Raw genomic sequence first — 12,190 nt, forward strand, 5'->3', positions numbered from 1 at the left:
CAAATCCTCTAGCGTTGTGCAAATAGCGACCTATCACACCATCCCGTCTTAGATAAAGCTTCAAGAAAGTTCTCAGTCAATATTGTGTCGCCTGTGGGCGCCGTTGGTGACTCCACCGGTGATCTATTAGAGCTCGGGACCACATAGTTTGAACTAAATGTACGGTGATATATGCTCTGCCTAGTCGACCCCTTTGTGACGAGCCCTGATCTAGCTAGTGGAGCATGGGGCCAAAAATTGATGGTAAACAACCCCGCAATTGGAGGTGGTCCTTTACGCGCCGTTGGTGATGGGGCTACGTGATCACTGTCGTTCTTCCAGCCTAGTCCAGGCAACTTTGCTCCAATCTCAAAGGTAAATATTTGCATAATCCCAATCCCGTTGTAGCGGAATACCTCCCTACCGTTGGTCAGGTATCTATGCTGCGTCCAACAGCGATCAGACCCTTCGAACGCAAATGAATCGACCCACGTCGCTACCATCGGCCCCGGAACCTCCCTGGCGACCTCGACATCGAGCTATATAATTCAGGCAACAGAGCAATGTCACACGGTATTTGTCCGACTATTCGGACAGGTGGCCACCTGACCATAGGCGGATTGGGTCCGACAGCGCGTCAGTGGGGTCTGGCGCTCGACCATGTCGAGGAAGTCGAGGTTGTGTTGGCGAACTCGAGTATTGTGCGGGCATCGGATACTCAGAACCAGGATATTTTCTTCGCTATCAAAGGTGCTGCTGCTAGCTTCGGGATCGTCACGGAGTTCAAAGTGCGCACGGAGGAGGCACCCGGGCTCGCTGTTCAGTATTCGTTCACGTTCAACCTGGGAACTCCCCATGAGAAGGCGAAGCTCGTCAAAGATTGGCAGGCGTTCATAGCCCAGGAGAACCTCACCTGGCAGTTTTACTCCAATTTGATCATCTTCGACGGCCAGATTATCCTTGAGGGTATTTTCTTCGGCTCGAAAGAGCAGTACGACGCGCTCGAGCTTGAGAAGAAATTCCCCACAAGCGAGCCCGGTACCGTGCTAGTCTTGACGGACTGGCTGGGTATGATTGGTCATGGACTAGAAGATACCATTCTGAGACTGGTCGGAGACTCGCCGACCTGGTTCTATGCCAAATCCCTCGGATTCACCCCGGACACGCTCGTTCCTGATTCCGCTATCGAGGAATTCTTTGATTACATCCACAAGACCAACGCCGGCACTTTGGCCTGGTTTGTCACGCTCAGTCTGGAGGGTGGAGCCATCAACGCCGTGCCTGAGGATGCCACGGCCTATGGTCACCGCGATGTGCTTTTCTGGGTCCACCTCTTCGTAGCCAACCCGCTTGGACCGATATCCCAGACCACATATAAATTCACCGATGGTCTTTATGATATTCTAGCTCAGGCTGTGCCAGAAAGCGCGGAACGCGCATATCTCGGTTGCCCAGATCCTAGGATGCCCGATGCCCAGCATGCATACTGGCGTAGCAATCTTCCAAGATTGGAAGAGCTGAAGGAGGAATTAGATCCCAAGGACATATTCCATAATCCGCAAGGTATTCAGGTTGCCTCCTGATATGCCATTGGTTGGAATTTGTATATATAATGTTTAATAGTAATGGAGGAAGACCGCGTGCACATGTGACTTTTCGAAAAGAGCTTTCAGGATGCAAGTACTCACCACGTATTTACAAAGACCGACAGTGGAGCGGTGAAGATAAGATATCCCAAGTGGAAACAGGAACCCCTCGTTCACGTTCACGACGAATAACAACCGTCCACTGGACACAGGCAGGAATAGGTTGTGACGTGATTGCTACTGCACCTCATCCCATTAAACTCTAACCTACGTTACCAATCATCCGCACTACCTACACCTCCGGCCAGAATTCATCAATTTTCTCCCAAGACATGCACATCTCGTCACCAGCGCACATCATCCATAGATCGTAACGTCAAGCCTCCCAGCGTATCAGGGAAGTCTTCTCTCATCATCTCGGTCTTGTCGGATTTCTCACGACAACATGTAATCACGATGACCCACGAATTCGAGTAGGTACACCCGCCTGCAGATCTAGAATAGACTTATACTAATCATTTCAGATGTCCATATGCTGTCGGCAGTGTGATCAAGATTCACTTAAAGACACCAGGTGGATTGGAGGCAATAGCAGACGCTCATATCACTAAAGTCTTCGAGCCATTCACTCTTTCCTCTGTGATGCTTATTCGGATGGCCTGCTCCTCTTTAAGATTGGAAGGCGACATGATTTTGAAGCTTTTTGATCGGCGATTTGCAACGCAGCTTCGGGATTACGAAAAGATTCGGCCCTGGACCCCAGGCCTAGAGACTGAGTACCATCAATTCATCCTTGATGGTGGCGCATCGGAGTTTGTTGCTCAGCTCAACGACGGTGAAACACCTGAAGGCAGTACGTGGAGTGCAGCTATGGACGAAACTTATCTTCATGATCACATGTTGGATCTGTACAAGACAGAGGTCCAGGTATACAGCAACCTGAAAGAGATTCAAGGCACCGACGTACCGAATCTCCTTGCATCCGCTATTATGCCTATTCCCTACCCAGATCAAGCGAGCAGCGAATATACCGATATTCCTGGGATCCTTTTGCAATATATCGACGGCTTCCCATTGACCGATATTGAGGAATATATACCAAGGGAAAGCTGGCAGGCCATCTGTGAAGACACCATTCGAGTTATTGATCGTATCGGTGATCTGGGAATACTTAATGAGGATGTTCAAACGAGGAGTTTCATTGTGCGTGAGGACGCGGGGAATGGATTCAAGGTGACCATGATCGATTTTGCACTATGCAAATTCCGTCAAGACTATAAAGATGTCTATGACTGGGATAAATGGAAATCGATACAGGACGAAGAGGGGGCAGTGGGGTATGTCATGCAGAGGCGTTTAAAAGGTGGATTTTCTTACCATCGATCTGCTCGATACGAAAAGCTTGATGAGGAATTCAGAATGGGTCAATGAGCTTTAACCAGCGGAGGGTCGGGGTTAGGGGTTGTCGATACTAGTAATGGCCTTCTTAAAAAAGCATAGTTAACTAGTGAAGAGGGGAAGGCTCAAGGCTGTGTGCTCTGAGGCACACGGGTCGATTCAGCAGATACCACCTAGCGTAGACTTCAGACCAGATGTAGCAAAGAGGTTGGGCGCTTGCGTACAAGCAGTCAAATATGAGAGGTGTAGGAGTGTGTATTGCTACTAAAGGCTACCTCGCGACTATATCTGCAGCTCAAAACTGCTGACGTAAGGAACGCTCACGTGAAAACAAAGGGGGAAGCATGCCTGTAGGGGGAGCCTGGAGTTCACACCTCCCCACTACACTAGGTACTACCTCAGAAAAGGTAGTAGTGTAGTGGGGAGGTCACGGAGGTGTGACCTCCCCCTACAGACATGCTTCCCCGAGGCAGCTTTAGTTGAATAACACACTCCTACACATCTCTTATTTAGTCTGCTTGTGCGCAAGCGCCCAACCTCTTTGCTTCCCTCTGGTCTGATGGCTATGCTAGGTGGTAGCTGCTGAATCGACCCGTGTACGGTGTGTCTCAGAGCACACAGCCTTGAGCGTTCCCCTCTTCATTAGCTAACTAGGTCGTGGAGTGGAGCTAACTACGGAGTAGCGTCGTAGCGGAGCAATCTCTGTAGTACTACGTAGTTACTAGTACACAGTACTGGTTTGTTGCAGCCTCTTGCAGGGGCCAGCAGCAGGGCACGGACTGTCTTTCTAGAACCCAGACGGACTTATCGCCCAACGTCTCACCAGGAGATCTTTGTGCGCTTTTTCAAACTCACAGTGAGTTGCTGAGCCGGGGGTGTTTTTGATTTAATAGTTATGGCAAGAATGGTTCGTTTACATTTACCATGGCAGAACAGGGATAAATACCAACGGAGGTGGGTCCAGCTTGACAAAAAGAAAACCCACCTTTCACATGACAGCACGTGACTTTGGGTGCAGTGGGTTTAGGGCGGGGTGTACGTTTATCGTTATCGCTCCATCTTTTAATCTTCTCCCAAAATTATCCCTCTCTAGTTCCATATTCCATACACCATACATATGGATCAATTCAAATTCAAAATCAATGATCGTTTCTCCATTGATCAATCCGACTGGTACAAACAAGATAAAACCCCAACCATCCGCGCCGCGGGGAAAGCCGATCCTGCATTTCTGGAAGCCATTTTGGCTTATTATGCAAGATATGGCAACGATGAAAGCCTGCATGGTACAAAACGCCATCAAATAGAGACACTCTCACCAAATTATACGATATCGGGAGCAATTAATGGTCTCTGGGAGTCTCCATTGACAGCTGCTATTCGCGCCAATCTGCCACACAATGTTCGACTTCTTCTGGATGCGGGCGCAGATCCGAACGGTATTCAGCTAAGGGATATGGAGGACTATTCAGTCCGGTTCATTCGTGGTCGCCATTTCCAAGACGATGTATCTAGCTTTTCTATGTGCGCTCGTCGTGCTCTTGTTTTAGAACAAGCACAAGCGAAAGGCATCAGTCAACAGCTCTGCCCTTTGACCCAGACGGAGCTCGATGAACGGCGCCGTGGGTTTCCTCGTTTCTGGACGGAACCAAATCTCCCCGGTCAAAGACTTAGGATGGACCGGGCTTTGACAGGATTAGAGGTTGCTGCGAAGATAGGCAGTCCTGAAATATTTGGCATCCTTCGTGCCGCTGGAGCAGATGAGTCTGCGTGGGTGAAACCCACGTCAGACAATGAAGCAGACCAAGTGCAGGAAGGAAGCTACTCGGTATCAGCTCTTTCCAGATCTTCGCCTGTTCATGAGGCTATTGAGGCTGGCAATCAATCTATGTTCCGGTACCTTCTCTCCTCCTGCGGGTATTCTCCTAACTATCTGCCTCGAGCGGCTTCAACCATCTGTCTCCCACCACTGTCATACATCATCGCCTGTTGTGATTTAACCAATAGCGGCGTGCAGCGCTGTCTGGTAGATCTACTATCCCACCCTCAGCTCGAGCCCAATCTGCGCACACCTGTTTTTAACGTGCATGTCCTCCACTTTGCAACCGCACATCATGATCCAGACCTTCTTTTATGGTTGGCAGCTTCCATCCCTGGTGGACTTGGTAGTGCGGGGACAACGGCTCTAGGACATACGCTACTTCACATTGCTTCGTTGCCTCTCACTTCCAATCAAACTGCACTTTATAATCCAGATGTCGCGGAGAGTATACATTGTGCCCGCACGCTTGATTCTAAGTGGTTTTTTCATATACTGCCAAGCCCTCTACATATCCAGTTCCCAAAGCCACAGGAAGGCCCCCGAAAACCACAACCACTGACGGATTCCCAACGACAGGCACAAAATGCAACCATTCAGCTTTTATTGCAATGGGGAGGGATTGATGTCAGGGCAGAGGATGTCGACGGCAATACCGCTTTACATTACTTAGCTGGGACTATCAATGTTAGTGAGGATATTGTTGAGATGGTTCGACAGGCGGATGGAGGTGAAGAAACGTGGGAGAACGCGACAAACTGCCATGGCATTACTCCACGACAGATGTGGTGTAAGTGAAATGCAAGGCAAAGATGACAAGGGAAGGAATATTAGTTTCAGCCTTCAATTTCATGCCTTGTCATCGCAGAGGATGTCCTAGTACCTCTTCTTTCCGTCATACTGGCTTGATTGCTTGAGGCTCGAATTCTATGATTAAGCTCCTATATTTATGTTGCATACTGAGATAGGAAGTGTATTAGTCCCCGCATGTGCTGCGTCTCATTCTAGATATTGTAAAAGGGGAGCGCCCAAGGCTGTGTGCTCTAAAGAACAAGGGTCCATTCAGCAGCTACCGCCCAGCATAAATATCAGACCAGTGGGAGCAAAGAGGGCGCACAAACGAGAAATCAAAGGAGTGGACAGGGCCACAGGGGAAGCACGCCAGGCTGTAACCTGTAGGGGGAGCCTGGGAGGTCACACCTCCCCACTACAATATCAAAAGTATCGCCTAGTCTGGAGAGGCTAGTGGATGATATGTCAATGTGGAGAAACTGTGTGAATCTGCTATCATTGACTAGCTACTCAAAAGTGGTGGACTGAGGAGAGAAAGAGAGAAGGAGGAGGAAGAGAGGAGAAAAGGTGCTACCTAACAAGGGGGGTGCATTCTGATTTCTGGCAGACAAACATGCAGCCTGAGGCACCAACGCCTCAACAGTTGAGGGCATCATAACTATCAAAAAGGAAAGTTAATTCGCTGCTGCCATGGCCCATATACGACCTACAATCTAGTTTGAGTCTCAGTGCCTCAATTCCAATCATGCTATTGGTAGCACTAGCACGTCCCTCGGACCTTCATATTGAATCATAAGAAACACAATTGCCCATCTTTATCATCAATTATCAAGTCCCAAATCCCAATGCACTCCGACGGAGCCATTCCTTCTCGACGACTCCCTGTAAATATGAAAAGCAATCAAAAATGCAAACATTGGAATGTGACGAAGGTCACTGAACATGATATTGTTCAAGATGAAGCCGTCGTCCAACTCAGAGTAGGAACAACACAGTAGGCGCTTCCAATCACCAATGCCGTTGAACAATTGGAGCCCGATAAGGACGGGTTGAGCTGAAGGAAGAGCGCAGAGGTGATTGACTCCTCAACGCAAATCGTAGCGCAATTTTCGCCATGCGAGAAAACATGCCATCTCCCGCATTCCAGTGTAGAACCTTCCGCCACAGTGGCGTTGGATGGAGCGTCTACAGCAGTCCGTGCGTAGCCTGTAGTTTTTCCTGGGCCCAGAGTTACTCCAGGAATTGGAGCTGTTGCTGTGTGGTTTCCACCTTCAACACCAAGGCATAATATGCGACCAAATGATTGCGTCGAGCTCTGAAGGTTAGAGCAGTCGAATTCAACCCAGGAGTTATACCGCCGCACATCGCCAGGAGACAGTATATTGGCAGATTCAATCGACTTGCAAGTATCGTTATTTTGCATGAGGTACGTGCTCGCACAAGTGGTGGGCAGGCAAAGGTTCATACTTGAAGGTAGTTCGTCGCATATCATGAGCTGGCGGGAGTTTGCCATTACCAAAGCAGCAGAGGACACACCATACTTCAATGCAATAGAGTCGCATGTGTCACCAGAAACGGTTGTGTGGAAAGCACCAGACACACAAACAGGCTCAGGCGGGAACTGCGGGGGAGCATCCAAAGACGGCGGCATTGTTGTGGGCCCTGAGAGGCCACATTGAGCATGAACAACTTCCAAATCCACTTGGAAGTATTTATCATAGACTGAATAAGACGAGTTTTGCATCATCTCCAGCCTCTTGACAAAGCAGAAGGAGCAGAGTTCACTTTCAGGCATGTCCTTGGTATAAATGACCTCACTAAAACCATCGATCACGTCTAGGAGTCATATGATAAGCTTCGTCATCTTCCAGGATATCTAGGTAGGTTCGTAGAGAATCTCTCACCGTTACAGTAATCCCCCGTCGCCGGATCTTTCAGACAGGTCTCATTCCACCCAGACCAGATCTGTCCTCCGTATTTGGTAGGAGCCGAGCCAGAGACGTTGTATCCAATACAAGTAGTCTGCACACTGTCAAACCAACTCTTCAACGATGCTCCACAAGTTCCATCGCAAATTGAATCTGTAAGGGTGTCATTGTTCAGACTGCCCCGGTACGTATCCCGAAGGAACATCTTCGCCCACGGGTCACACTTGATTTTCTGTGAGAGAGACGTCTTGCATGCAGAAGGAAGAGAGGACAGAGTCTCTGTGTCGGCACTCCACACTGTAAAACCTGGGAACTCTCGACTTCCAATGATGTCTTTGGATTTCCTGACCCAAGCCAGCAGAGACGATAAGAATCCATTTTTGTTGGCAGCGGCGTAAGTTGGAGTTTCGCCCGCTGGGCTCACCATCTCACGGATAGCCTTGGTGACCAGGTTATAGACCCAGATATCGAAGCTCTCCTCGATTTCGAAAGCCCGATCTTGACAGAGGTCGTTATCCACGCATGTCTGTGAATAATCAGAGAACCAGCTATAGAGTCCTGGAAACAGTCAACATTGGGTGTGAACATATATGAAACTGGGCAGACTTACCAGCGCCAAGAAGATACACTGAAGATGAATCAATGATTCGCAAGGCCCAGGAGACAGGGCATGTGGTTGAAGCGGCAGTACAATCTGTAAAATCGGGATCGGCTGGGAAATGACCGACTATGAACGGCTGCGGGGCCCGGGGGACAGGCTGGTAGTATGGAGACTCGGTTTGAATCATGCCCATAACGATATCTTTGGCTTGATAGAGTTCGTACTGATAGAGAGCATGGTGCTCAGAAGATGTGCCATATAACCATGTGGGACCCTGGCTTTCAATCAGAATTCCACGGGCGGCGTAGATGTCAATCTGATCTTGGGAGACTTTGTCAAGGTCGTGGTCTGCAGTCCATACCCAAACATTTTCGAGGTACGCAGAGGAGCTACGTGTCATTCGCAGAATGAGAGCGGCTGCGATGCAATCCTTTTTCACAATTCCGCTTTCCTTGGGGCAATCACTGGTCTGCAAATTGGAACCCATAGCGCCTCCAACACGGAAATGAGAGTCTTGATTCATAAGAAGTTAGAAAAGTCATGCCGGATAAACATCAAAAAAGGCCAACGGATATATATAGAAGCCGGAGCTGGGGTCATCTTACCCCATAGTCCAGCCGAGCCTTGTGTCGATTCGTGAAGGTTCCACTCCATGAGGATAGCTCCGGCTGTAGGACCGGAGACTGTGAACAAAAGGTCTTGTATCTCAACAATACCAACGTCCATCTCCTGTCCCACTCTGATAGCAACGTGCGGACTGCTCATATCTTGGAATTTGGGACCAGTAGCCATGATCTGGGACCAGGCTTGTCCAATAATTCGGGAGTTTTTTGGAATCTTCAGAGTATCCTTGATGACATAGATACCATGAGGGAAATAGACAATGGAAGACATGTTTGACCCGAGCGAAAGGATACTGTTCAAAACGGTCGTGTCGTCAGTGACACCATCACCTTTGGCTCCCAGTGCCTTAACATCCAAGACTTGAGTATTTCCAAGATCAGCGTATTTTGGCCTGCGGCGAGTAAAGAAGTTGGGTTTGACGTTGTAGATGTTACTGCCAACAAGAGAAGCAGTCCGATTCATTGCCAAGAGGTTTTCTCCAGAAGCAAAACGTGAACCGCTTGGGTCATTTACCATTCCGAATCCCCAGGAATCGAGTACAGTGGAATCACCACCGGGGACAAGGGCCTTCTGTGCGTTGTCATCATATATGGAGTTTTGGGTGTTGTAGAAGCCAACATTCTGCAGAAGCAATGCGGTGGAGTTCTCGTTGAACAGAGTAGTCTTGATTCCAGTGGGAGTATTGGCGATGACAGCATCAATCAGAGCGAATGAACCAACCCCTTGACCGGTACTAAATGGACCACCAGCCTAGATTCAATGATTAGAATTCAGAATGCATCGCGTTTGTCAATGCGACAATAGGTGTGTCACTTACTCCACCGACAATGATAACACCGGTGCCGCAACTCTCAACGACGACATCTTGCATAGTCCATGCCCAGTCCCAATGAATTTGGAGCGCTGTATTGCAGTTTACAAATACCAAATGACTAGTAGTAAACTGCTGGTTACCTAGGTAAGCACTGATCAAACAGTCAGTCAGTATGTGATCCATCTTCATGAAGCCAATCATGCTCACCCAAAGTTTCCACCAACGAAAGTCAGATCGCTCATGAATCCACCACTTCCATTCTCCATGTATATTCCTTGTTGGGTCGTGTTTGCATCTTGGGTCATGTATATTTCAAGGTTCTCAAGCGATGTTCCTTGCGCGACCTGCCAATGAATGGCGCAAATATATGCCTGTTGATCTGTTCGGGTGATGTCGATTTTGAAATTACGGACGCTGCGGAAGAAATTGTTTGTGTTGAGATACCATTCGTCTTGGTCCCCAACATAAACATTTGAAGTCACAACACCGAGACCTACAAAGCTGGATGCCGCAAGAATGGTAGGAAGCTCTAGAGGCTATTCAGTACATTAGTATGAGGTACACATACGAACATATGGTAGGACCGTAGGACGGTAGAACGGGAAGAAATTACTCACATCACCAACCAACTGAGTGTTGTAATACTGGATGATCGAAGTGCTGACCAAGTAGTTCCCTGGTGGAAAATATACAACAGCTGGATAAATTGTGCTGGAGCCACAGTTGGCTCCGCAACGACCACCGTCGGAGATAGCAAGATTGATAGCATCTGGGAATGGTTAGCGTGTTGCCGCACTAGTGATTATTATAGGTTTGATAGGTCACAAACCAGTGTCGTCAGTAACGCCGTCGCCTAGAAACGGTTAGATGCTTCATTCCATGAGCCCATTAGGTCAATAACTTAGTAGGCTCACCTTTAGCGCCATAGTCTTTCACATTTCTCCAAACCTTGAAATATAATTTAGCATCCGGAACAACGCCCATATATGTTGAATGTTCCATGGTTGTAATTACCTTATATCCAGAAGGAGCGTAGGGGCTGCTTCCGCGTTGCGTCATGGTTGCCATCCACCAAGTTGCTGCCGCTCGGCTTTTCAAACTTCCATCACCGGTATAGCCAGGGACAGGTGCAGACTCATTGGTATCTGCCACATATTCAGACAGTCCATCTTGCGCCCGCAAGACCTGCTGTGGGATCAACGTATCTTTGGCCTTACTTCCATACTTTGCGCGCATCTCAGCAGCAACGGCGCTGTGGTTACCGGTGGATGGAGAAGGAGGCTCTGACTCGGCAATGATTCTAGCGGCCGTTCTGAGCTCCACAGGAATCGAATATCCATATTGCGTAGTTGCGTTAGAATCTCTCCGATTGAGAGTTTTCCGTGTGCTTTCCATTTGATCAATGGCCTCCTCGCTATAGTCAAGTTCAGACGAAGCGGAGTCATTGGAGCGAAGACTACTTGGAGTGCCAAGTTCGTATTTGTTGTATTGAACATTGTCCAAGCGAAGTTTGTTTCTCAAACTCAAGACTTTCAACGCTCTGGAGACAGCCTCGGCTGAATCTGAAGTGCTCTTGGAGAAAGATGTAGCACTCGTCGTCGTTGCGTGAACCTTGACCAAGGAGGAAGAGATTTCCCGTCTGGACAGGTCGTGAGCCCTTACATGGATATCATCGTGATGATGATCATGGTGATGATGAGAGCTCTGCGCAAGAACACCCAGCTGGATCACGAGCAAAAGAGCTTGCCAAACCCGCATGGTGCAATGAAGGAGATGTTGCACCTACTCGCTGAAATGGTTTATTTACGGAGAAAGAGCAACGCGACCATGCCTAGAGTTTTCTGGTTTTTTGTCCTCGCTTCCTCTTGCTATTTATTCGAATTTGGTGCACTATCTATTGGCCAAGAGTTACCAGTCGGTTAGCTTCATCTGCGAAGCCTACGGGGAGTATTTCCTTCCAGTTTTTGGGTCATTTCGTCCAAGGGATACTACCTTGACCGGGATTCCCAAGGACGGAACCTACTTCAACCAAAAATGGAATTGGCGGAGGAGTCGGGAGGACCCCGAAGAAATTTGTGGGATGGCCTAGTGACAGGTCTAGCCGAGTTAGTCTCACCCTAATAGTCCCAACCAAGGCCGAAAAGACTGCTCGTGTACTCCGTACTGCGTATCACCAGACTCCAGAGCATATCCACCGGACCACCTCTCCACCTCGCTTAGATCTGAATTATCCCTGAGGTTACCTAACTAACCCCTAGACTACTAACTAGTTGACTACTGAGCGATAATTGCGTTTCCTTTTCGGAAAAAGTATCAATCCTACTAGCGCTGTCTCAGATTTGGAACGCGACTAGCCTTGAACTAAAGACAATGTAAATGGAGTAGCCGGAACAAATGATAAGGAGGGAAGCAGATACTTACTCTTGGCGTGCTGTTGCTTCTCGGAAATCAAATCAAGTACTAGTTAGGTATTCAACTTATGTACTAGAAATATAATAATAATAACTACTAAGTAATTTCTTCATCTTTGGCGGGTGACATTTTCTTTTCATGATAAAACCGGTTACGGCTATCTTCCTCTTTCCGTTCTTCGCTTTTGCATAGAAGAGAAGAAATTCACAAGTCCTTCCTGATCATGGCGCCAATGAA

At 48.3% G+C, this 12,190-nt stretch overlaps 4 protein-coding genes across 4 annotated transcripts; 3 read left to right on the top strand and 1 right to left on the bottom strand.

Annotated features, from left to right (window-relative positions):
* Positions 1-542: 542 nt before the first annotated feature.
* N7515_003865 (FAD-binding oxidoreductase) lies at positions 543-1,562 on the top strand (the record flags this gene model as incomplete). Its single annotated transcript, XM_056664609.1, has 1 exon — positions 543-1,562. One exon carries the CDS (start codon positions 543-545, stop codon positions 1,560-1,562), a length of 1,020 nt encoding a protein of 339 aa, XP_056523666.1.
* Positions 1,563-2,021: 459 nt separating this feature from the next.
* On the top strand, positions 2,022-2,996 carry N7515_003866 (uncharacterized protein; the record flags this gene model as incomplete). The annotated part of the gene is made up of 2 exons (XM_056664610.1): positions 2,022-2,038; positions 2,090-2,996. 2 exons carry the CDS (start codon positions 2,022-2,024, stop codon positions 2,994-2,996), a joined length of 924 nt encoding a protein of 307 aa, XP_056523667.1.
* Positions 2,997-4,080: 1,084 nt separating this feature from the next.
* Positions 4,081-5,580, top strand: N7515_003867 (uncharacterized protein; the record flags this gene model as incomplete). The annotated part of the gene is made up of 1 exon (XM_056664611.1): positions 4,081-5,580. The coding sequence occupies one exon, from the start codon at positions 4,081-4,083 to the stop codon at positions 5,578-5,580; it is 1,500 nt and encodes a 499-aa protein (XP_056523668.1).
* Positions 5,581-6,526: 946 nt separating this feature from the next.
* N7515_003868 (uncharacterized protein) lies at positions 6,527-11,299 on the bottom strand (the record flags this gene model as incomplete). The annotated part of the gene is made up of 9 exons (XM_056664612.1): positions 6,527-7,410; positions 7,479-8,060; positions 8,113-8,616; positions 8,709-9,477; positions 9,545-9,692; positions 9,749-10,077; positions 10,159-10,310; positions 10,371-10,394; positions 10,456-11,299. 9 exons carry the CDS (start codon positions 11,297-11,299, stop codon positions 6,527-6,529), a joined length of 4,236 nt encoding a protein of 1,411 aa, XP_056523669.1.
* Between the last annotated feature and the right edge of the window lie 891 nt (positions 11,300-12,190).

Source organism: Penicillium bovifimosum (genome assembly GCF_028826915.1).
Source record: "Penicillium bovifimosum strain IBT 22155 chromosome Unknown utg000003l_segment0_segment0, whole genome shotgun sequence".
NCBI lineage: Eukaryota > Fungi > Ascomycota > Eurotiomycetes > Eurotiales > Aspergillaceae > Penicillium > Penicillium bovifimosum.